The sequence below is a fragment of the Hydra viridissima genome, unplaced genomic scaffold (genome assembly GCF_058129835.1).
Source record: "Hydra viridissima isolate aposymbiotic clone 2 unplaced genomic scaffold, HvirCarnegie_v1 scaffold_11, whole genome shotgun sequence".
NCBI classification, from domain to species: Eukaryota; Metazoa; Cnidaria; class Hydrozoa; order Anthoathecata; family Hydridae; genus Hydra; species Hydra viridissima.
Genome location: NW_028324310.1, coordinates 1,014,693 through 1,041,772, shown reverse-complemented (window position 1 = coordinate 1,041,772; position 27,080 = coordinate 1,014,693). Strand labels below are relative to the sequence as shown.

General features: G+C 29.9%; 2 protein-coding genes and 1 pseudogene across 2 annotated transcripts; 2 read left to right on the top strand and 1 right to left on the bottom strand.

Moving 5' to 3' along the window:
- Nucleotides 1–4,511: 4,511 nt before the first annotated feature.
- LOC145182774 (uncharacterized) lies at nucleotides 4,512–6,009 on the bottom strand. The gene has a single exon (XM_090067107.1). It carries the CDS (start codon nucleotides 5,963–5,965, stop codon nucleotides 4,613–4,615), a length of 1,353 nt encoding a protein of 450 aa, XP_089923233.1. The 5' UTR covers nucleotides 5,966–6,009; the 3' UTR covers nucleotides 4,512–4,612.
- Nucleotides 6,010–11,000: 4,991 nt separating this feature from the next.
- On the top strand, nucleotides 11,001–12,980 carry LOC149881586 (uncharacterized; annotated as a pseudogene).
- A 570-nt stretch (nucleotides 12,981–13,550) lies between these two features.
- Nucleotides 13,551–21,406, top strand: LOC149881585 (uncharacterized). The gene is made up of 3 exons (XM_090067057.1): nucleotides 13,551–13,595; nucleotides 14,632–14,700; nucleotides 20,105–21,406. The coding sequence occupies exons 1-3, from the start codon at nucleotides 13,551–13,553 to the stop codon at nucleotides 21,080–21,082; spliced, it is 1,092 nt and encodes a 363-aa protein (XP_089923183.1). The 3' UTR covers nucleotides 21,083–21,406.
- Nucleotides 21,407–27,080: the final 5,674 nt, after the last annotated feature.

The following is a 27,080-nucleotide window of genomic DNA, read 5'->3' as shown; positions in this document are numbered from 1 at the left end:
AGTATGTTTATTATTAGAATTGCATGTTTTTAATAAATTTTTTTAATTATTTGCTAAGCTAACTTTTTTCAAACATCTCCTAGCTGATATATATATATATTTATAGTCATAAGGTTATTGCATAATTTAATTTAAATGACAGTCTGTTATAATTAAAAATTATTTGTGTCTGCTATTTAGAGTAGAAAGGAAATTATATAGGAAAGATCGCGATCTTCAGGATTCGTTTCTTTTCTGATTCGTATAACTTTCAATTGAAAGTGAAGTTTAAATGGATGATATTAGGCTAGAAGCAGATATTAGTTTAAAAAATGGAAATGTTAATAGGCAAGTTAATTGTCGCAGAAATGAAAGAGATCTCTCGGCTCAGGCAAGATGAAATTAATAATCAACAAAATGCTAGAAATGCTGCTAGATACGAAAGAATGTATTGTATAGCAAGAAGTAATACTATTCCAGATTATAATTATTTAGGAGAAATGAATTATGTTTGTCAGCATTGTGGTGCTAAGAAATTTCTTGATGAAACACATTTTTTATGTTGCCATAATGGAAAGGTAGTTTTGTCGCAACCTTCATCATTTCCACAAGATTTAGAAGATTTATTTAAAAGAAACTATGCAGAGAGAAATGCCAATCTGAATTTTTAAAATATATTAGAAATTATAATGCCTGTCTTTCTTTTGCTTCATTTGAAGCTTATGTAGTTTAACCCATAAAACAATGGGCCGCCATGTTTTAGAATATATGGTCAAGTTTTTCATCATATAGGTAATCTAAGACCAGATCAAGATATTCTGCCAACATATTGTCAACTATACATCTATGATCCACTTGCAGCAGTAAATTTTAGAATGCAACATGGCTGAAGTGGAAGATGAAGAAGTTTGTCGAGCAGCTCTAGAAGGGCGCTCAGTGTCAGTTGTAAAAATGTCTTTACTTGAAGAGCAAGATAGACGTCGCTATAATCTCCCTTCATATAACGAAGTTGCAGTTGTATTTGTTGGTGAAGATGGTGCACCACCTGCTTCCAGGGAAGTTGTTATTTACCCAAGAGGTTGTCCTCTTAAAACTATATCAAGTTTGTCTGCCAACTTAGATCCTATGGTTTATCCTCTATTTTTTCCGAGGGGTGATGCTGGTTGGCATAATAAATTGGTTCACAACCCTGAGCGTGCTACATTGGTTAGAAATCATGTTACATTATCTCAGTATTACAATTATAAACTTTCAGTTAGACAATTTTTTTCTTCACTCTTTTATGGCAAAAAACTGTTTCAGCAATATGCTGTTGATGCGTATGTTAAAATTGAAGGCCAGCGCCTTGCTTTCATCAGAAATAACCAAAACAAACTGAGAAGCGAGCAGTATGATGTCTTACACGACCATGTAAACAACCTCGGAAATGATCATAATGTTAGACCAGGGCGTGTTGTAGTTTTGCCATCAACTTATGTAGGAAGTCCTAGAGCTTTAAAAGAAAACTTTGAAGATGCTATGGCTATAATTAAAAAGTATGGTAAACCAGATCTTTTTATTACTTTCACTTGCAACCCAAAATGGCGCGAGATAACTCAAAATTTATATCCAGGTCAGTTAGCAAATGATAGACCTGACTTGGTTATTCAAGTATTTAAACTCAAATTAAATAACCTTCTCAATGACATTTTTAAGCACGGTGTATTAGGGAAAGTTGTAACACATGTTCAGGTTATTGAGTTTCAAAAGCGTGGTTTGCCACATGTTCATATTTTGTTTCACTTTGCAAATGATGATAAGCTTGAAACAGCACATGGTATCAAAATTTAATATCTGCAGAAATTCAAGATCCGATTGTTAATCGAGACCTTTATGACGTTGTTAAAACTTGCATGATTCACGGTCCATGTGGCATACTGAATCCAAATTCTCCCTGCATGAAAGATGGGGTGTGCAGCAAAAACTATCCTTAAGAATTTAATGCAAACACAGTAGCAGTTCATAATGGTTATCCACGATATAGACGTCGTGATAATGGTTTGGTTATCAATATTAAAGGTAACAATGTAGATAGCCGCTGGGTGGTACCTTACAATCCATGGTTATCAAAGAAATATCAAGCTCACATTAATGTTGAAGCTTGCATGTCTGTCAAGGCTGTTAAATATTTGTACAAATACATATACAAGGGTCACGACTGTGCCAATATTTTAATAAATGAACAAATTAATCATGATGAAGTAAACACTTTTTTAGATTTTCGTTATGTTAGTGCACCTGAAGCATTGTGGCGAATTTTTGAGTATCCAATAAGTCATATGTCACACACTATTATACGCCTTAAAGTTCATCTACCTGAAAATCAATTAGTGTATTTTAGAGAAGGAGCAGAACAAATGGCTTTAGAGCGTGCAGCTCAACGCGATACGCACCTAACAGCATGGTTTAAGTTAAATACTGAAAATGAAAGTGCACATTGCTATTCGTATGTAGACATTCCTTATCACTTTATATTTGATGATAAACATTGTAAATGGAAGGTTAGACAAAGGGGTGGAGAAAAGGTGATAGTAAGAATGTATAAAGTTAATCCAACCGGAGAATAGTTTATTCTTAGACTGTTACTTTTGCAAGTAAAAGGAGCAACATCTTGGGAGGATGTGCGTACTGTTAATTGTATTGTCCTTGAAACATTTCGTGAAGCATGTGTTTTGAAAGGTTTGTTGCAAGATGACACTGAATGGCAGAATACTCTTTCTGAGGCGGTTTTAACACGTATGCCAAAGCAAATTAGACAGTTGTTTTCAATTGTTTTGACCTTTTGTGAACCTGACAGTCCTTTAGTAGCAGCAACTCTTCTTACAAATGGATCTACATTGCATGGTTTAATCAAACTTCCTGTTCCAATATTGGATAATAGCACATGGAATGTAACTCCTAACTCATTTCACGGGCATTTTTTAAGACAATTTAGTTTGTTTTTGCTTGATGAAACATCCATGATACCTAAACATGCCTTAAATGCAATTGATAGGTTGTTAAAAGATATTTGCAACAACAACTTTCCCTTCAGAGGAAAAATCATTCTTTTTGGTGGTGACTTTACACAAATTCTGCCTGTTGTGAAAAGAGGACAACCAGCTGAGATAGTAGAATTGTGCATAAAATGTTCTTTGCATTGGCAATGGGTGCAGAAGTTTGCATGAACTAAAAATATGAGAGTACAAGATGGGGAAGGTGAATTTTCCCAATGGCTACTAAAGCTTAGGAATGGAACAATACCTGTCAAAGAGGAGGATCCTTATAAAAGAGGTACTAAAATACCAAATCAGTGCATTATTAGAGAAAATAAATCGATTGTTGAAAAGATTTATGGAGATTCTGATCAAAATGTTGATTCATTATCAATCAATGAATTGTTGATTCATTATCAATCAATGAATTGTTGATTCATTTTCAATCAATGAAGAAGTGCTTGAATGTCTGCTGGGTATGGTCAAAATTTATGTAAGTGCTGATCAAATTAATACTGATGACCTTAATGAAAGAAATGACTTTCCTGTTGAGTGTTTGAATAGTTTAACTCCTTCAGGTATGCCACCTCATTGTTAAATATTGAAAATTGGTTGTGTAATAATGCTACTTAGAAATTTAGATCTCAAAGCTGGGTTATGCAATGGTACTAGAATTAAAGTTTGTGCTCTTCAAAATAATTATATTGATGCAGAGGTTTTGACAGGTGTTTCTGGTGGTAAATGGGTTTTTGTTCCTCAAATTCAGTTGGCTTCATCAGGTTCTAATTTACCTTTTGTTTCCTGTCAGATTGGCTTATTCAATGACAATCAATAAAAATCAAAGTCAAACATTTAATAGAGTTGGGGTATATCTCAAAAAAACCATTTTTCTCTCATGGTCAACTATATGTTGCATGTTCAAGAATGAGAACATTTAATAGTTTGTTTTTCAAAATTAGTAAACATCTCCATCAAGGTGTGGTAGGTGAAAAGTGTTACACAAATAATGTTATATTTTCTAATGTTCTTAATTTATAGTCTTAAGATTTTTATTTTGAAAATTTACCGTTTGCAAGTTGTGAGCACATTTTTTTTGTATAAATTTATCATTTTAATATATATATATTAGGGCTGTCCAAAAAAAATTTTTTTTTCAGATTTGATTGCATAGTTGTTTATTTTGTGCCATTTGACATAGTAATTAACTGTGCAAAAAATCTTTCCAATCAGATAATGTTTAGGGGGTGCTCAATGACCATAAAGTTTTACGAAAAATGTGAAAAACATGGAAAAAGTAACAAAGTTCCACAAATTTCTAAAACCCGGTTAATTAGATTTTTCAGATTTGATCAGTTTTAATTATCTCTAAATATTAAATTCTGAATACAAATTACAATCCACATCCACTTTAGACTGGTTTATTAGCAGAGAAATTAATGAAATAAAATACTGCAATACGACTAAAGTTCTGCGGTTTTTGTTATATCAGAATTTTTCCAAAACAAAACACAAGGATTTTTGACTCTTTGTCATTGATTAAAATACGAATTATAAACAAAAAAACATATGAGCAATTAACATTTAATTATCGTAATGTTATAGTTCGTGCAATGTTAATGCTAGCGAGGACTATAACTCTTCAGAGTACACTTTCTGGCATCTGGCACTCGCTTTCTGTGATCCTCAACCACCTGAATTAACCTCTGCATTTCAGATTCATTCCTTGTAATCGATTCATTAAACATCGACATTAAAGTCACAGATCGTTCGGCAGCATCATTTACTACTTTCAATGAATATACTAAATTTTTTCCTTCTTGGTATTCTGGGGAATCATTCCAGGTAGCTGGATCGTTGTTGAACAGAAAATCAATATCAACCTTCATTGACCGCAACGCACTTGCTGAAACTGATGTCACTAGCATGTCCAGAAATTTCTTCTCTAGACTTTTAATGCTCTTTAATTTGATCAACCTTTCAGACCAGTTTTCACCGTGAAATTTCATGTTGGAAATCATTTTTCGCTTCTCTTCCGTTTGAAGTTTGTTTGAAAACAAAGCTAGTGGGACCAATTCTGGTGAAAGGTACCACAAATGGTTTTGAAAGTTCTTGACTGCTGCTTCGGAAATCGTTTTATTCACAACTGCAAACTGCTTAAGTTGCTGAAACAGAAACAAGTCATTAACTGGAGCATCGCTGGCATTTGTGCATGATATCCAAGATTTTACATAAACCAGACTAGCAAATAAGCAAAATTCACAGAGATTTTTTTCCTCTTTTGTGGTCAACTTGAACTCTTCACGAAATAAATAAATCTTAAAACAATAAATAACCTTGGCCATCCAGCGAGCCATGTGATAAGCACCAGGGATCTTGAAATGATAATTTTTCTCTTCTTGATCAGGCAGTTTTCCAAGTATTAACAGACAGAGATCCATGATTTCTTTGTAGTCATCCCTTGGCATTTTAACATGCAGGTTTTCTTTGAGGAATGCAATCACTTCATTTTGTAGTTCTTGCACCAGGGGTATTTTCATTCGAATGTCATCCAGAGGTTTAAAATTTCCTTGATTAACTTTGGGCCAATATTGCTGAAATCTCTGGAAAAGAGGTATGTTGGGACCAGATGATGGTCCAAATAGTGATCCAAACACTCCTGCTACTATGATCTCATGAACATGGTGTCTGCAAGCGAAATATAACAAATTTCTACCTATATGTTTCTCTAGAACTACACATGCACCATTTTTGGAGCCAGTGTTAGAGGCTGTAGTATCAAAACTCATTCCAATAACATTACCAATTATGTCCCAGAAATTAAGCAGATGAATAACTGCTTTTGCTTGGGCTTCTCCAGTTCCAGCTGACAGTTTTGCTATTCCAAGTATTTTGTCAACATTGTGACCTGTCACACCTACAGATAGCCAGTCAACATTTGCTTTAGGGGCTGCAGAATTTGTACGATCTATCATCAGTTTGCCATCCCAGTGGACGATTAATGGTGGTTTGTCCAAATCGCAGAATTCAGTTCGGACAGTGGCTTCAATATTTGATCGATGATAGGTTCGTTTTCTACGGACTGTAGAACGTGACAATGATCCATCATCGAGGTTCTGTCCACCAGCTCTTGCAATTGCTGCTGCTAGTATAGTAAATTTTGTGTCAGATAGATTAATTCTGTCTAATGTTGATGAAACATCAGGCGAGTCAAGAATTGTATCTAAGATACATTGTCGTTTTGGAGTACTTGCTAAACTTGATTCAGCTGACCCTTAAGAACTTGCTTTACTGACTTGTTGTCTGTAATAAACAGGGATTTCTATCTCAAAATCTCTATCAACCATTTTGTCATTATCAACAGCATCGTTATCGTTGTCATCACTATAACTTTCGTCATGTAAAGGTTCAATAACAGGTACTATTGCACTCGCACCAGATTGTCTTTGCTCTTCTTTTAGCTTTCGTTCTCTCTCTGCTTGTTTCCTTGCTTCATTTCTTTCTTCTAATTTTGAAAGTTTTTTGTCCTCTCCAAACATCACCATTTTTCTCTGACATCTCTGATCCAATAAAAATTCTTTATCTTCTTCAATTCTGATCATGGTTTCAGCATCCTTGTGGGCAATGTCAAAAAGTAGGCCAATGGTGTCTGTAAATGATTTCTCTCTCGATTTCTGAGAATCTGACAATCTGGATTTATTTTTTTTTATTAATTTAAATTCCTGGACTAAAGTTTTCAACTTTAAGACTACATTCGGATGAAATGCTGTCGGAATACGGGCTTTATTCCAAATAATAATCAGTTCATCAGCAGTTGTTTTAAGACTTTCAGGCACTGACTTTTTGGTTGAATAAAGATGATAAAAAAATGTTTTTAAAACATCAGATGTTAAGGGAAGAACTTTATCTGGAAGATTTGGCTCTGGTTGTCCAATTAAAAAGATTTTGGTTTGAAGTCGTGTAGAGATAGCAACACGAGATGATGCTGCCATTTCAATGATAACTGAAATATTATGAGAAAATCAAAACTCAATACCATATTATACAAACTTATCATTCAGTTGTTGGTATATGCAGCTGCAGCAATATATTATAATAATTATTACTAAAGAAATTAAATAAATATTTTCAAATTAGAAATTATTATTATCTGCACTTAATAACAAACAATACACTACCAGACTACCATGCTAGTTTTCTGTAATAGGTTACTAAGGTTAGGTACTATCAAAATATTAATACATTTGTTGTCAAACTGAAATTCCAAATAAAAATAATATTTATACTTGTAAACCTTTTTATTCTGTTTGAACAAATTCTAAATTGAGTTAAATAATAGTATTAAAATTATGAATACAAATTTTAACAAAATGATATAAACACAGTTATTTTAAACACTAGCAGACATTTTTTAGTCTGGTGCCCTGATGACAGTTAATCTGCTGCACTTTAATTAATCTATATAGCACGCAATCAGACAATATTTCAGTGGAAAAAATCTAACTAACCAGGTTCTAGAAATTTTTGGAACTTTGGAACTTTTTACACGTTTTTGACGTTTTTCGTAAAACTTTATGGTCATTGAGCACCCCCTAAACATTATCTGATTGGAAAGATTTTTTCCACAGTCAATTACTATGTCAAATGGCACAAAATAAACAACTATGCATTCAAATCCGAGAAAAAAATTTTTTTCCTGTGTTCACATGAACAGCCCTAATATATATATATATATATATATATATATATATATATATATATATATATATATATATATATATATATATATATATATATATATATATATATATTATAGTTTTTGATAAATACATGTCATTTAATATTGTTATAAAATGTGTTTATATGTGTTATATAAAACCATATTTGTTTATAGTTGTATATATGTTTAAATTATATTGTTTCCATGTTTTCAAAGTGGTGTGACTCTGGATTTTGTTGAGCAAGATTGATAACCTTGCCAGCCAAACGATGTATTTATAGCAGAGGTGACTTGGCAGCATTTAGGGTCAGGCGGTGTTACTGGTTTAGAGCTAGGTTGTGTTGTGTGGCCTTTTTAATTATTCTGGAAACACAATGTCTGTTAATGTTTTGCGTAATGTGTATGAGAGAGTATGCAACCTTCATCTTTAAATCTAGGGTGTTTAAATGTCCTAAGTTTGAAGTAATTGAATAACTAATATTGAACATAAAAACAAATATACTTTTATGTAGTTATATGTTTAGTAAAAAAATAAATATAGTTAACTTTAAATTGGTTTTCTAATTTTGACTTTCATATTTTAATTTGGTTTGTTATTTTCGCTGGATTTTAGGATCAAGAGTGTAAATATTCTATTGTTATGTGTTATTGTTGTGATGTTTTGTGTTCAAATTCATTTTTAACAATAAACACCTTCATGTTGGTGTCTATTGTTAAAAATGAATGATAGGTAGTTTCATTATTGAAACTTACTGCTTTTATTTATTTACTTAAAGCCAAGACAACATTATGCTAAAAATGCAATTTATATCTTAATTTGATTATATATATATATATATATATATATATATATATATATATATATATATATATATATATATATATATATAAAATTTGTATTGTTAATCCTTTTGTACCTCGAAATAGATTTTATAGTTAAATTTTCGATAAATGTTTATATTAACTGCCATGTCAAAATAGGTTACTATAAATAGGTAAATCGATTTTCAGTTTTTATGTGGTGATTTTTTTTTGGTTTTTTTGGTTTTTTTTTTTTTTTTTTGTTATGGTATTATAATTCCTTTTTTTTTTCTTTAAGATTTACGATTGACGCATTTATACGATTTATAAAAAAAACCTGATTACCTTTTATTGTAAATTTTTGCCAGTTAAAATGATATAAATATATGCAATTAGTTCAATTTTAAAAATATTCTCTATTTTATTCCTAATTATTTGTTGTATGTAACTTTGGGGATCTTTTTATACGGGGGGGAGGGGGTTATAATTGTAGTTTAGCGCATTTGTCAAATACCGAGTTACTTAAATTTTATAAGGTGTTAAACTAATTAATTATCTTAGTTTTCATTTGCAACACTTTTGAGGAAAGAAACAATTCTTATATTAAAAAGAAAAAATTGTTATACATGTAAATCATTGTTTTACATTTTATTATTCTGGTAGAAGGTCTTCATCAAAAACTTCATAACTCTTAATGAAGATAAATCTATTCTCCGTACCACCATTAAGGCAAAAACGGGGAAGGGAGGTCCTTTATTAGTGTCAAGTTATTAAAGAGAATTAAATTTCGAGTAACAAAAGGAAGTTTTAATAAATTGTAGCAAATAAACGTTTACTAAAAATTATTGAAACAAAGAGGCCATATATAAAAATGGTCAGATTAGTGCCATAAATAGCTATAGTCAAATGGCCAGATATTTTGAATAAATTTATTTAGTTGTGTGCGTTTAACGTTTTAAAGACAATTTCCTTTGTTAAAGAAACGTGTATCAAGGGGACGCCAAAGAATTATTAATTCATATAAAATTTACGTTCGCTTTATATTAATCTTATTAATTAAAGTTCACGTTATAAAAATATAACACGAATTAAGCTCTACTTTTTCGTCAATTTAAAGCATGAGGAAATGATATTATTTTGTGTTAGTAACTAAAAACGTATTATTTTGAACTTAGAAATGTCGAGGAAAATGGTTCTGCCTAACACTGATATGACCTATTTCAGTTGTAAATCACTCAAATAATGTTAAATTATTGGTAAATTATTTTACCTCCGCATATTTTTTAATTTGAAGGCGTTTTTCTAAAAGGGTAATAGTTATGGTTTTGCAACTTTAAATTGTGGAAAACAGCCACTATAAATTAACAGACCGACCATAACCCGTATTACGGGTTACTTATTTGCTAGTATATATAAGTTTTGAAAAGGACTGTTTAATTAAATGTTAAGTGAAAATTCCTTGATATGTCTTTTAACATTCACTAACTGGAATTGCTTAAAATATATTAGTTATATGTAGTTCTAAAAAGGACTGTTTAAATAAATTATAATTGAAAATTCTTTGATATATCTTTTAAAATTCTCTTCAACGCACAGTGGGCCAGTAGGTGGACAAAATGGGAAAAATTTTAGTTGTCTAATCTTGAAAACCTATTTAATTTTAGTATCTACATATATTAGGAGAAATCTATTGATAATTTATTTATATTAAATCCCTTAGTTACCAGGACTCTAAGCATTTGAATATTGAGATAAAATAAAAAAAATAAAAATTATAAATAAGTAATTAACGGTGACATCAACGTTGTGTTAAATTTCAATTACATCTACGTTTTTGAAACAAAAAATTAGTACATGTTATTCTAGAGTATTTAGAGATAAGAAAAACCAATGTGTGAAATAAATTTGTCATAGCATGTTATCTCAGTTATACTTTGAAAATCACAGATTAAAAAAAAAAATTTCTTAAGAAACTTATTTTTTGCCGCACAATAACTAATAATTACCACAATTTGCCATGTGTTGTCTTATATTTATTTGAGCTATATGATGCTTCAATCGAGTTTTAATTGATTGCTCGTCCCCTTAAATCCCCGTTCAGATTTTATGTATGTTTTAACTTGGTTGCTATGGTACTAAATTTTGCATAGCAACAACTCATTTTTACATTAACGTTGTTTTAACAGTATTTTACTTGCGCTAAGTACACAATATTGGGGGTATGTATTAAAATGAGATTCAGAATTCTTATGAGGTTAACTTTTTTGGTTACTATGGATACCTTATTTTGCATAACATAGCAACAACATATTTTCGGTAGTTGTTAGTAATTTAATTACTAACACTGACAGTAATTTAATTACTTTTAATTTTAATTACTAACACTTGTAGTAACTTAATTACTAACAAGTATTAGTAGTCCAGGCGGCATATATATTATAACATTTTACTTTTAAATACAAAATACTTGTTACAATAATTATTTAGATATGGTTTTGTTAAACTTGGACATTCATAATTTTCTCCAAAAAAACAATCAAAAAAAAAAAAAAAAAAATATTACTGAAGATATATTAAAATTTATTCAGCCAAAATTTGCTGATTTTAAAGACGTTGATTTTAGACATGCTGTTCAACGATTTGTTTACTTGTATAAAAAAAAGTGGAAATCTGCAAACTATACTGTGAAAAATTTTGAAAAGAAGTTTGTGAACTGGCTTAATGAATATTTAATTGTCAGAAAAAAAGACAATGAACCAACTGCAAGTAGACGTGGTCGAAAACCAGTTGCATTTGATAATAGTTCTAATAAAACTAAAAAACGGCGTGTATCTTGTTTAATTGAATCTCATTCATCCAATTAATTATTTTTTGCTGCTAATAAAAAGTTTAGAGATGAATCTGTTGTTATTGCTGCCAAGAATGTTTTAAATATATCAAATACAGATAAAGCAACTAAATATTTAGCAGACGAAGTACTGGCTTTAATAATTGATGCAAGTCTGACAAAAGCTTCCTATCAATTGATTAGAAGCGGAGCCTAGGGGAAAGAATATAACATCTACCCCGCTTACAATGATGTCAGAGATGCAAAATTGAAATGTTATCCTGCAAACATAACAGTGGAGGACTATTCAGCTTCAGTTCCTTTAAAAGATTTAATGACTCATACTTTGCAAAGAATCTGTGCAGTTCAGGAACCTGTGCTAAGGCACTTGATATTGAACAACAAAGCAATAAAAACAATGACACTAACGTGTAAGGCTGGTTTTGATGGTGCTACTGGCCAAAGCATTTATAAACAAGTTTTATCAGAACCCGACATTAACAGAGATTTAAAGCGTGAAGAATCATTATTTATTACTTGTCAAGTCCCATTGGATTTGACTGGATTTAACAACAGCAACGAAAAGGTGCCTATTTGGAGAAATCAAAAGTCGTCCTCCACAGCCTATTGTAGACCCATAAGATTTGCATACAAAATGGAATCCAAGGAATCTGTGATTGAAGAAGATCAGTACATTAAAAGTGAGATAGAAAGCTTGGGTATGATTTTATTAGAGGTTTGCGGATCTTCTATTGAAGTGAATTGTATTATTGAACTTACAATGATTGATGGGAAGGTTCAAACAATATTATCTGAAAAAAATAACTCATACCAATGCTGTTCAGTGTGTGGTGTCTCTCCAAAAAATATGAATAGTCTTGATATCCTTAATATAGATTATACTAACAGAGAGTTCAAATATGGTCTTTCCAGTCTTCATGCATGGATTCGATTTTTTGAGATGTTATTGCACAATTCATATAAAAAAGAAACAAGAAAGTGGCAAGCAAGATCTAAAGAACACAAAGAAAAGGCATCTGTAGCTAAACAAAAGATTCAGACTGATTTTATGAACAAAATGGGACTTGTTGTTGATTTCCCTAAAAGTGGTGGTTCTCGAACAAGTAATGATGGCAATACCTCAAGGCGTGCTTTTGCAGCATATGAACAAACAGCTGAAATTCTGGGTATTGACCAAAAGCTTATATTTAGATTTTACATTATCTTGGTAACGCTCTCTTCAGGATATGAAATAGACTGCTTAAAATTCAAGGATTATTGTTTTGACACTTTTAGACTAAATGTGTCCCTTTATCCATGGTATTACATGGCTCAATCAGTTCACAAAGTATTGATACATGGACATGACATAATTAAAAGCCTTACATTACCCATCGGACTTATGTCAGAGGAAGCTCAAGAGGCTAGAAATAAAGACTTTAAATCTTATCGCAAAAACTTCAGCAGAAAAACATCCAGAAAAGCAACAAATACTGATCTTATCAATAGACTCCTAGTTTCCAGTGATCCTGTTATTTCATCATTGCGTAAATCAACATCACACCAAACAAATCATAAAGCATTTCCTTCAGATGTTTTACAATTACTTAAACAATCTTCAAACGATATTATTGTTTTATAATTTTTTTATGTAATTTAAAATTGATAACGTTTTCTTGCACTATTTTTTGCTTTTATTATTCCTAAAACATTATTTACCTAAATACTCAATTTTTATTCAATATAGGTGGGTCAAAAATCCGATAAGATATTCAAATATCAATTTACCACTTTGTAACTACGGAAAGTATCCGGTAACTAAGCAATATAAGTATCCATAACAACTAAATTTAAAAAATTATCACTTTTGTAAGAAGTGTGATCTCATATTGGTACTCATGCCAAATTTAGTGAATATAGCACTTACAAAATATCTGCAGATAACAAAAGTAGGTTGTTGCTAAGCAAAATAAAGGTATCCATAGCAACGAAATAAAAAAATATAACCTTCATAAAAAGCGCAGACATCATATTAGTACTCATACTAATTTTAGTGAATATAGCTCTAATATTAAATTAGTTATGAATTTTGTCCAGTAAAAGTGCATTCTGGCCCACTGTGCAACGGCTGATTTGTTTTGCAACTACATTGATCACGTGACCGAAAAAAATAAAACAATAGCTTCCAGACCAGGGTATATTTCTATTGACTATGAAGAAAGCAATAGTTAAGTTTAAGCATGGTTTCTTTTTAAAGGTTATTGCTAATGCTGTCATTTTTAGTAAAACTTTGAATGCTTTTGTAAATGCATGCAAAAACCATGCTCAAAAATAATTACTTTCTTCATTCCATTGAAGAAATTAGTTTTAGCGTGATTTCTTTTAAAGTCCTTGAAAATGCGTTTAAAATTTTCGCAGTTAATTGTTTTTTGTATTGCAATTACGTGTTTTTTATAATGAATAAAAAAGGATCAATTGCTTAATTATCAATCGCTTAATTAGTAATGCGTTGGTTTTGAAAAATTTTAAGCAAACGCCAACATTTGTGTACGGAAAAGTAAAGGAACATGACGTTCGTTTTTCAGTCTTTTTTTTAGCAGACGTTCGCACGTTCGTTGATTTGTCGCGCCCTGATGGTTGGTTAAGTTGTATGTTAAGCAGTAGTTTAATAAAAATAAAGATTGCATTTAAATTTTTAGTAAACTTTATGTAAATCTATTCTTTTTAAGTTAATCGTATTTAACTTTATAACTTGATAAATAAAGTTATTCTTTTAAAGCTAAACTGAGTAATATATATATATATATATATATATATATATATATATATATATATATATATATATATATATATATATATATATATATATATATATATATATATATATATATATATATATGAACGTTCAAGAGCTGTCAAAATAAGAAACATCCATTAGTATCAATACAATAAAGAATTAAAAACAACAAAAGACAAATACTTCTTTTGAATAAATCAAAAATATTCATAACAAAGTAAAAATAACTTGAACAAAAAATAAAGATACTTATATTTACAATAAAAAAAAATACGTAACAAAACATTTTAAATATCAATAATAACATAACTAAAGGTATTTAAAGTAACAAAAACAAGCTTTTAACATTAAAATCCTTATTTGTAGGAAAAGTAAGAAAAACTGGTTTATAGAATATCCAATGATTATTTGTCTTAGAAACTCCATCCTCGATAAACTTTGGATTTTATGATTTAAATCTTGAAGAAATTTACAAATAATATCTTTATCGCATAAGCATAGTATGCGTCAATTGCAAAAATTAAATGGCATTCATCAATATATTTTAAAAATTCTAATGATGAAAGTATTTGATTCGCTTCTAAAACATTTAATCCTGAGGACAGTTGTTTTTATTGTCAGTGAGTTCCGTTTGTAATCACTTTATTTTATGTTTTTTGACTTTCAATTAAATTTACGTTTAAACATGGAAATGGCTACCAATCAAACATCGAATTTGATCGTAAGCAATTTTCATGTTTCCGGTATATAGTTCCATTTATGTAGATGAGTTTTAATACTATAGTAGATAATAACTGCGAGAGGATAGCAAAATGCATAATGTAGTATAAAAATTATATTAATCATGTATATATGCTATATTATATATATATATATATATATATATATATATATATATATATATATATATATATATATATATATATATATATATATATATATATATATTTATACATATATATATTTACACATATATATATTTATACATATATATATTTATACATATATATATCGCAGATGACTTGTTATATCTTAAAGAAACTAAATAGGAGTTGCTTTTTTATCGTTAATGCTTGGTTATTGTGACTTTTAATATGGAAACAAAACTTCTATTTTGAAATAAAATGTTTATTAAATAAAAGCTTGTCAAATAAATAGATAACGAAAAAATATCATTTTCAAACTGGGAGCGGAGCTGGAATCTTTACCTTCTAATAAATATTGTGAGGACGACGTTTTTTTATTTATTGTTAATTTTTTTTTATATTAAAGTATATTTTATTTACTGCTTTTTGTTTGTTAGTGCGATGATTAAGGTTAGGCTTAGGGAGGTTGGATTTGAAAAGTGTTGTTTGGAAAGGTGTATGGAGGTTGGGAACATGGTTGGGGATCTGAGGGATTTTATGAAATGGTTTATATGTTTTGTTCCTTAGGTGATATATTTGTGTGACGTAAGTGTAACAGCGTGGATATGATAAGTGCGCGGTTAGAGCTTTAGACTTTTTCATAACAATTATTAACGGATATAATAATAACAAAAATATAGCCGAAAAAAAAACAAAAATACTTACTCTGGTTTTTCTTCTTTTTCTTATTTGCTTAAAAAATATTCTCAATTATTTCTCATCAATTTAAATTCTCTTAATGTAAACTCACACAAATGTAAATACATAAAAACAGATAATAACGCTTATTTAAAGTTACTCATATATCTTTTCTTACCGATTCTTCTCATAAGGTGCTCTTTAAATTCTCCATAAATTCTTCTTATAAAACTCTCTTTAAATTTTCAAAAATCCTTTTCTCATAAAATCCTCCTTCAAATCTCTTAAAACTCTTTTATTTTAAAATCTTCATTAAATCTATTAAAACTCTTTTATCCTCTTCTTCCTCCTCTCTCTATCTCCTCTTTTTCGAGCTCTTTATAGTTTTCGGTAGTTTACAGTTTTGCTACATATTCATCATTTATTTATATAATAAACTGAATAAGTCTCCGCGTATACGTCTTTTCATGTTTGTTGTTGTTTTTACTTTTCTTTTGTTCGAATGTTATATGCTTAAGTCAGGTAAGAGTTAAATATGTTTACAATTTTCCTGATTTCCTTCCTTAAAACATGTGAAAAATGCGCTTTTCCAAAAAATTCTTTACAACGTTGTTTGTATTGGTGTTTTTGATATTTGTAATTGGTTTCTATTTGATGTATTGGTGTATTCAGTGAAAGAATTTTATACGTGGACTAATGATTGTAGCTAGCCAAAGTGATACATATTTTATTATTGCTGTCGTTGAGCTAATTTTATGTATAATTGTTGGTTATTTAAGTGTCAAAATATACCCACTTAAAATAATTAGATTTTTATTAGCCTTAACTTTTGTAGTTGTTTTAATTGAACTGTTTTTTTTTTAAGAAGATAATACCCACTTCAATATTTTATTTTCAATTAGCTATTGCTAAATATTTGCTTATTGTCATGACAGGCACGCGAATTTTCTTGAGGTATTTTCCAATGTTTAAACGTTTTAGTTCTGCCACTTTATTATATGCAACTTCACGGAATAGAATGTATCTAACTACTTCGTTTGGCTTAGTTTACTTAGTGAAATACTTTGATTGTATGGGCATATTTTCAGTTATAATCCCAGTTCTGATTGGATAATGGTGGTGTCTTCATCACTTTAAAAAACTTGAGAAAAAAATCAGGTAGTTATCTTCTGAAAAGTCTTTTGACCTGAAAAAGTTTGGTTTGATTATAAATTATAGGAGCTTGCATCACCGCAGCAAAACAAAGGCTGGCTAACTTATTTCCTCTCTCAATAGGGTTAGTATAAAAAAGGTAATCTATAGTTTCTTCGAATATTTCAATTTTCTTTTTTCTTTTCTTACTTTGTAATGTGCTTAAGTCACGTTCCCTATCACAGCTATAATTAATATAAGCCTCTTCGTCTTTATCTAGCCATATTTCGAGTATTTTATACCAAACACTTTGTTTATTCCCAGTTATTGGATCTTTAATCCCTTTTACTTTTTTAACAAATTGACCTACCATATTGTTAAATTCTAACTTAATCTTGTCAAGAGTAAGCTCTGTATCTTCAATAGTATCATGTAATAAGGCTGCTCTTATAACATTTAGCTCAAATTTTTCATCTATAACTAACATAGCTATGTCTACTGGATAAGAGTAATAAGGTTCTCCAGATTTTCTCTTTTTATCACCACAATGTTTTTGGCATAATAAATGGCTTTGGTAATCATATTGATATCTACCTGGTTATTTGCTCCACTAAATAATGCGAAAAGTTTATCTCGTAAGCACTTAAAGTAACAGCGAGGTTTAAACTTTAAACTCCAATTATCTTTAGTTTCGATTTGTATAGCCCATTTAACGGGGGTTTAAGTTAATGCGTTAACTTGAAGGATTGTAGAAATAGCTGAGTTTTGTGGCTTGGAGTTGAGTTTTTTATCATATTTAAAGTCATGATCTTTATCACAGGTTCAATTGCCTTCACCATAACAGCTTGCTTGCACTTACCCAGTGTTGTCGTTACTAATAGGTCCTTCTGTCACGATTTAAACCCGATATGATTGCTAACACTATACATTGGATCGCTACTTTATTCAGATCGCTAGGCATCATCAGTTGGCGCTGATGCTCCTCTCTAAAGTAGAGGACAACTCTTTGACACAGCCTTGTGTCGCAGCCATTTTCCACTCGCTTATGAGCCAAATAGATTAAACATGCAACTTTATCATTTGCGACTGCTAAGATTTCTTTTACAATCTTATCAAGCTTTTGTTGGATTATAAGAGAACAACTAGGCAAGGTAGTTTTTATAGTAGACTTATTTTATGTTGAATATGAAATTTAATAATGTTACAGGTAGGTTAGTTTATAATAACAATATTAATGTTTTGCTACCTAGCGTATTTTATCATTTTGACATTGTAGATCGACTACCTTACCACAAAATGTCATAGAGATTTTGATAATCTTCTTAACCTGTTGATATTCCTTTACTTTAACATGATAATACTTATTGATTATTTGGTTCCAGCTTATTTTGGCTATGGATATAAAGTCCTCTGTAGTTTAGGGTAGTTTTTACTCAATAAGTATAGCAGCATCTCCCATATTTTCCATGGGTATTGGTTTATGATCAAATCTACCATGTCCAGATTCCCTATTAGACTCTATCATACATCTTCTTGATAAAGGTGCTAAAATCCTGCTTATTAGATTATGGTAATCCTTTTCCTTACTTTAACTTTGATAACTTGTTGGATTCACTAAATATTCACTTAGTTTCTGTCCAAATATTTCTATTTTCTGACTTGTCAATAATCGCTATCTAGACAGTTATGGTCAATTTTCCCTTTATTGGCAAGACATTGCATAACGGGTAGTAGATAACTTCTCCACCAAATGTATAGCCGTTATACCATTTTTAAATTCCTTCAGGATTTATTACTGGTAGAATTTTGTTAATATATCATCAACTTCGTCTTGAGTAAAACTATAGAACTTGAAAAAAGCTTCATCAAGTAAAGTATATTTAGTAACATTACTAAAATCTGAGAATAAATTAGCGTTAGCAATACTTAAGATGCCTGTTATAAGTCCTTTTTCTAGATAAGGATTGCTTTTTAGGCTACTACCAAATATTCCAAGAAATAGCTCAAGTACTTGTTCAAATAATTCTGCCTTATGACCAAATTTTAAGTAAGATTATTTAATAGATGTATCATACTCATCTATTAGTATATACACTTTCTGATTAAAATGCTTAAGCAGTTACTCGCTTAAAAATTTTAGACTATCCTTAAGGTCTTGTTTATCAAATTCTACTGTAAAATATCGATTTAACTTTTTCTTTTGTGCATCATCTAACAAACTTGGATCTTCTTCTGATATAAAATGTTTTAAATAGCTATGGTTAGTAAATAGTTTTATTACTTGGGTCCTTATGCCCCTTTCACTCTCTAGCGCCCTTGATCTTAATTTTATACTCTCTCCAAAACCCAAATCCTCTTCCACCTTCAATGAACAATTTATGATAGCTGTTTTGTTCATGTGGCAAAGGTATGCCTTCTTGATCTAACTCAATCTCCAAAACTTAAATCTTCTTCAACTTCCAATAACTATTTTGTTCATGTGGCAAAGCTTTGCCTTCTAATCATATCCAATTCATGGATATGATCATGTCTTAATCATATCCATCTTAAGGCTTTTACCCCAACACCTTGGCCTTGTAGTTAAGACTACATCTCAACTATCTTCAATTATTTCATTGACTAAAAAGCTTTTATCAACAAAAACTAAATCAGGCATTCAATCTCTTGGTAAACTAAATCAGGCTTTCAATCTCTTGGTAGCTAGTGCCCTTAACATCTTGTAGGTTAAGATTTTATTACTGGAAATATACCTTGACGTTTCATTGAACTATCATGATTAGCAATATTTAAAGATCTTAATCTATGTTAAGGCTTTCACCTCAACGCTTTGGCCTAGTAATTAAGACTACATCTCCACTATCTTTAGTTATTTCTTTGATTAATAAACTTTAATCGACATAAAACTTCGCCATTGAGTAATAACTCCTTAAAATCATCAGTGCCAGTTAGGATTCTTAAAGTTGCTAAGAACTTTTTTTATATTACTTTTTGTTGTCATCTTTTTAAACTGGTTACTCAACTTTACTAAAAAGCAAGTATTTCATCTACATATCCGGTTTGTGAGTAATATTTTTTACTTTTACCAAAATCATATCCTATTTCTAAGTTAATATGCCATGATTTTTCTTTATTTAATGAACCACCTACTTTGCGAAATGTTTTTTGTATCTTACCTCATGGCGTAATTAGCGGCTCTGCTCTATCTAAAGTTGTTGTTGTTGTGTTGTCGTTACTAGAATTCATTGTATTCATATATTTTACATGTATTTCAGGTATTATTAAATATGAACCAAGGTAGAAAAAGTAGATAAGATTAAGCATCTTACCAACGAACAAAAAGGTGGTTTGTTAAAGCATATTAAAAAAAACATGACTTCATCAATTAATGCTTTAGATAAAAATAATTGGACACCGCTGCACTTTGCAGCACAAAATGGTCACAAGGACATTGTTAAAACTCTTTTGCAGAATGGAGCTAAAGTTGATGCTCGAGATAAAAATGATTGGACACCGCTTCACATTGCAGCACTGAATGGTAATAAGGACATTGTTGAAACTTTATTACAGAATGGAACTAATGTTAATGCTGTAAATAAGGATAATGCAACATCCTTGCACCTTGCTGCAATAATGAGTCAAAAGGAAGTTGTTGAAACTTTATTGGATAATGGAGCCAAAATTGATGGTCTAGATATGAATGATTGGACACCGCTGCACATTGCAAAACTAAATGGTGACAAGGACATTGTTGAAACTTTATTGCAGAAAGGAGCTAAGGTTGATGCTCTAGATAAAAATGACTGGACACCGCTGCCCATTGCAGCACTAACTGGTCACAAGGACATTGTTGAAACTTTATTGCAGAAAAGAGCTAATGTTGAGGACTTAGATAAAAATGATGCAACATTGTTGCACCGTGCAGCATTAATGGGTCACAAAAAAGTTGTTGAAATTTTAATGCAGAAAGGAGTTAAGGTTGATGCTCTAGATAAAAATGATAGGACACCGCTGCACTTTGCAGCACAAAATGGTCACGAGGACATTGTTGAAACTTTATTGCAGAAAGGAGCTAAGATTGATGCTCTAGATAAAAATAATTGGACACCGCTGCACATTGCAGCACAAAATGGTCACAAGGACATTGTTAAAACTTTATTGCAGAATGGATCTAAGGTTGATGCTGTAGATATGAATAATTCAACATCGTTTCAATATGCTGCATTAATGAGTGGCATTGTTGAAACTTTTTGGCAGAAAGGACCTCAGCACTGAGCAGCACGAAATGGACACAAGGATTTTGCTGAAACTTCATTTCAGAAAGGAGCAAAACATGTTGCTCTAGATAAGAATGATCGGAAACCGCTGCACATTGGAGCATGATTGGACACCGTTGCACATTGAAGCACAAAATATTTACAAGGAGGTAATTAAAGTTATTTGTTAATAATAATTACAGAATACCTCCTAGAATAAATGGCTGAGGTACAAACGCGGACTAGTTATGAAACAGCTACTATGGAGTATGTATACAGCTGCATGTAATTTACTTATTTGTTATTAATCTAGATTATATTGCAACTTACAAAGCTAATAAAATTGCCTAGTTCTAGTAAATAATTATATCCTTTATATTAAATAACTATTAATAATTGCTAATAAAACTGTGGTAAAAAAATCTAATTTTAAATATATTTTAATTAACTCAAAATTAGTACAAACGGTTGAATAGAGCCTAAATTTTGGCTACTTTGTCTCAGTTCCAACTCTTTTATCCCTAGTTAGGGTAAAGATTGAAGTTTGTTAAAGTACATTGTAATATTTTTATGCTATAAATTATAAAATGTTTTTTTAAACGTTTTTTTTTTTTTTTTTTTGTTAATGATTAGAAACTAACACTTCACCTACTAGTACATCATTTTTTCTTCGTTTAAATTTTCCTGTTGTTTTTTAAATGGCACTGCTTAAACCAAATAAGCAAACGGTGCTGCTATTTATAGATACAAATGCTTGCAGCAAAACTGCGTAATTTTGTTCAATTTGTGTGTTAATATAACCCAATTTAAAAAAATAGAGTTTTTATCATATGCAAATACCATTAGTCACTATTGAAGAAGTTGCCAACCAATTCAAAGCTTGGCGGAAAAAAAAAAATTATAAATTTGATCATATACTTGATTGGTTGAAAGGTTTAGTCAAAATGTTATTACCACATTACCCTAAAAAAGAGATAATTAGTCATCTCCATAATACTAACCAGACAATCACTTCTGTCCAAAAACAAAACACTACTTTTATAATTCAAACAATGAAACCTACCCATAACTATGAACAAAATATTATCTTCCATTTCAAGTAAAACCAGTACCTCCAGTAAAAACATTCGATGATACTGATTATGTGCCTACCAAAAGAGATACTATTACTTGCTACATTATTAAGCCAAATGGTACGAAACATAATCCACACAGAGAATGTCAATGCCATAATCTAAGCTTTCTTATGCTACAATTAACATATGATTATGTTATATTCGTTGCCACCGTTGCCGTCGATTTTCGTAAAGGTATCGATAGTTTGATCGCTGTATGCAGACAAAGACTTTCCTTGGATCCCCTTCGTTTTTATTTTGAACTTCGTTTTTATTTTACAACAAAAGTAAAACTACTTTTAAAATTTTATCTTTTGATGGGCAAGGTTTTTGGTTATGTATAAAACGACTGTCATCCAATGGTAAATTTATCGCAAAACTTTCCCAGTCCAATGATCCATCTTATTATACTTGCAATAGAACTCTGCATATTTTAAAACCTAAGTATATCCTTGTGGCCAGATTGAGTAATACCCGTAATATTTTAAATAACCTTAGTTACTACTTTACTATCTTCCCTTACCTTAAATAACAATTCGTCTAAAAATACTATCGCATACACCAGTTCCAACAGTTTAGCTCGCCATTCTTTTAACAGCGGAACTAGCTAATCAGTAATACTTGAGATTGTTGCAGCTGATGCCTCCACCCCATAAATTTTTTGTAAGTGGCTAGCTATTCCATTATATGACGTTCCTAAACCATAAAGGGCAAGTATTTTATAATCTAGCTCTTCTGTTAATATTGTTTGTCAACTGCGGTTTAAATGTTGAATTACGATCTCTTGGTACTTCAAGTTAAAAAGAACCACTACCAGTTTTTAGTTTTCGTTGTAACCCCCTTAGTACTTTTGCCTCCTAGCTCCAAACAATCTTCTCGCAGATGACTGTCCATTTCACCTTGTAAAGCAATTTGAGTTAAATCCTTCACTAAAAAATATAGCAAACCCGAATAACCAAGTAATGGCTTGCCTTTGTAAATTTACAAAGGTAATAGTAAGCTGAGAGTATTAAAAAAAGCTGAGAGTATTAAAAGGCTTAAGCCTTTTAATACTCTCAACTAACGCTTCGTATTGTACTGAACCCAACTTGGTTTTTAGCTCAGCTATATATATTAGTTGTTATATCTTTTTTCATGTCAAACCCCTTCTATGTTAATAATTTGTTTTATCTGTATTTTTTAATGCTATTTATTAAATAATATTTTTCAAATTATCATTGATTCAATGTGACACAGTTTGATGAACAATCCTTGAAGCCCGCGTAAGGAAGTCTTTTCAGAGCATCTGCTTTTTAAAAAATGAATAGTCGGGAGAGAGCTGCTTTTACCTAACTGTAACAATAACATCGCTTCTTTTCATACTAGGTCTTGATTAAAAGTTTCAGCAAGACTATAAATAATATTATTGCTAATAAAGTGTTTATTATCTTCCCTGATCCTTGACGCTGCAACTAACGTTAGATTAATAATTCCTTGCTTTAATAAACTATCTTCAGATAATAAAGAATGAACCACAAATGCCTCTTCCTCAGTTATTCGTATTCCACCAAACATAGCAATAACGTTCCCTATTACTCCTAGACTACAGTTATTTCTTAATATGCTCTGAGTTTTTTTGTAAAACTCAGTTTCCGTTGTTTTCGGAAACTTAAGCAGTTAACGTTGTGTATTAGGCAGTAGATTTTTGTATAAGCAAATTTATTTTTTATACGTATTCCTTTACAAGGCCCTGCATGTTCAAATTAGCCATTACCTCATTGCTCAGAACACGTTTTATGATATTTTACGTCAGCTAGACTGAAAAAAAATAAGCTAAAACTTAACCTTTAATTTTTTTTTAAGTAGTCGTAATACATAAGAAGACTTTTTTTTTCTTATAAAAAAAAAAAATTATTTAAAAAAAAAAAGTTCTTCTTATGTAAAACCATTCAATTAATAGGGCTTTAATTAGAGAAAGCTTAAATTATTAGCGCTTAATTAATTAATAGGGCTCAATTATTAGGGCTTAAATTAGAAAAACTTAATTCGAGAACCACAAGTTCCATAAACATTTCTTTGCTGTTTTTTTTTGTACCATTGTTATAAAAGTAGTTTTATCTTTCCCCGTCTAAAACCCAGTTAAATGGATTTTAATACATAAATAAAAAGAATTTTACATGTACTCTTAGGTGCCTAATAAACGAGAGAAGACGCTTGTTAATTTTTTTTTTCGAACCTCCGGAGTTTAATAGGCAACTAATAGTATACATGTATTTATTAAAAAATTCTTATTAACATCTTTAGTAGAAGGAAAATGCCGATTCTGGGACAAAACATAAAAATCACGTCCATGTCTCAAAACCGACATCTTCCAATTCTAGGACAAGACATAAAAAAATCACGTCCATGTCCCAAAACCGACATCTTATTTTAGTTAAAACGACCCAAAAAAAATTTTCAAGTAAATTATTAAAGAAAAATAATTAAAAAAATAATAATTAAAAAATAATAGTTAAAAAATAATAATTAAAAAATAATATTTAAAAAATAATAATTAAAAAATAATAATTAAAAAAAAATAATTAAAAAATAATAATTAAAAAATAATAATTAAAAAATAATAATTAAAAAATAATAGTTAAAAAATAATAATTAAAAAATAATAATTAAAAAATAATGATTAAAAAATAATAATTAAAAAATAATAGTTAAAAAATAATAATTAAAAAATAATAATTAAAAAATAATAACTAAAAAATAATAATTAAAAAATAATAATGAAAAAATAATAACTAAAAAATAATAATTAAAAAATAATAATTAAAAATAATAATTAAAAAATAATAATTAAAAATAATAATTAAAAAATAATAATTAAAAAATAATAATTAAAAAATAATAATTAAAAAATAATAATTAAAAAATAATAATTAAAAAATAATAATTAAAAAATAATAATTAAAAAATAATAATTAAAAAATAATAGTTAAAAAATAATAATTAAAAAATAATAGTTAAAAAATAATAGTTAAAAAATAATAGTTAAAAAATAATAGTTAAAAAATAATAATTAAAAAATAATAGTTAAAAAATAATAATTAAAAAATAATAATTAAAAAATAATAGTTAAAAAATAATAGTTAAAAAATAATAATTAAAAAATAATAGTTAAAAAATAATAATTAAAAAATAATAATTAAAAAATAATTAAAAAGTGGGGGTAAAAGTCCATCCAAGTTTTTGAAATTGACTTAAATAAAATAAATTTTTAAAGAAAAAGTTTATTGCGAGAACAAAGTATGCAGGTGAGTTGAAAGCTATGTTAGATCTTTTGTTTTATAATATGAAGATGGTGAGCTTAAACATTAGTAAGGAAGGGATTCGTTTAAAATCAAAAACAAATATAAATTTAATATTTGAAGTTAATCTTCCAGCAGAGCAGTTTGATGAGTACGTGTTTCAATTTGAGGAGCCTTTGTGTATTGGTATTGAGAGCTATGTTAGTAAGGCCTTTAAAACGATGAAGAGTAAGAGTTCAGTGACTTTATCAATTTTTAGCCCTGGTAGTTTAATGATTGATGTAAAGTCTTTAGATAATTTTGAGTAGAGCATTAAGGTGGAAACAGAAAATGTTCAAGATGTGTATTTTCTTGATTATTTTTCAAATGATGCAGAGTCTAAAAGAAGAGTTTCAGTTTCGAGATTTAGCGACATGTGTAGGATGATTAAGCCTACTTCTGAATTTAGCGTAACAAGAGATAAAGGGTTGTTTATTTTTTCGATGAACACTCAAGATATTTTTTCAGAGAGTTTTAAATTTGGAGTAGAGGATTTGTTGGATGAGTTGAAAGTTCATAGAGTGTATAAGTTGGAACAATTGTATCGAATATCAAAGATTGTTCTATTTTCTGACGTGTTGAACGTTTTTGTGGAGAAGGATAATCCGCTTATGTTTATGTCTACTGGAAAAATTGGAGTAATAAAAGTCTATTTTCTTTAAAAACATTTAAAAACGTTTTAAAAGAAGTTTATAGAATAGCGCCTAAAAAGGTTATGCTTGAGAAGGGTGAATTAGGTCCAAGCAGCAAACCAGAGCCAATAGGTTCATAACCTTTTCCTTTTTTAATAAAGAGTCCATCTCCGTAAATGGGTTTGTTTTTAGTCCAAGGTCTTAAGTATAAACCAGAGCTTGCAGCAGCGAGTTTTACTCCTTTTCCATTTTTTCTCATGTAAACAATTCCTCGTCCTGCGATTTTATCAACCATAGCCGAACCAGCAGAAGATCCAACACCTGCAAGCACTCCAGTGGCAAGAGCAGGAACAACTTTTGTAGCAAGAGTGCTTCCAATCATTCCTAATAAAGGTAAAAGAGCTCCAATGAAACCTCCTTCCACTTTAGAGTTGTGTGTCATTTGTCTTTTGCTCAATTTAAGTGTGACTCCTTTTCCATTGCTGTATGCTTTTTTAATTTTGTTCAATTGCGAGTTTGTGACAGCGAGAACATGTTCACCATTCAAGTCTTGATGAGTGAGTTTAATGCTAGCATCGTTTTATCATGAATTGCTTTTTTAATTTTATCAGCTTGTCCCTGTAAGATGTTGAGTTTGATGTTTTGATAAATACTCAATTTTTTTAAAGAAAAGAAAAAAAAAATTTTTATCGATCAACAGCGCTGTTTGTATATAAATTTTGCAGCACAGAAGAAATTCTTTCTCTAACATGAAATCGAATAATGATGTCTTCTCCTTTAAAGTCGATTAAATATCCATGTTGATCAATAAGTAAGGAGCATCAGGGTAGAAGGAATAAATATCATCTAAGTAGGATGAACCAATAATGTCGTTGGTAACTCTAATGACGGCAAGTTCTCCAATTCTTACAATGCTTTCAGATTCGTAAAAGTCGATAACGCTGGTGACTTTA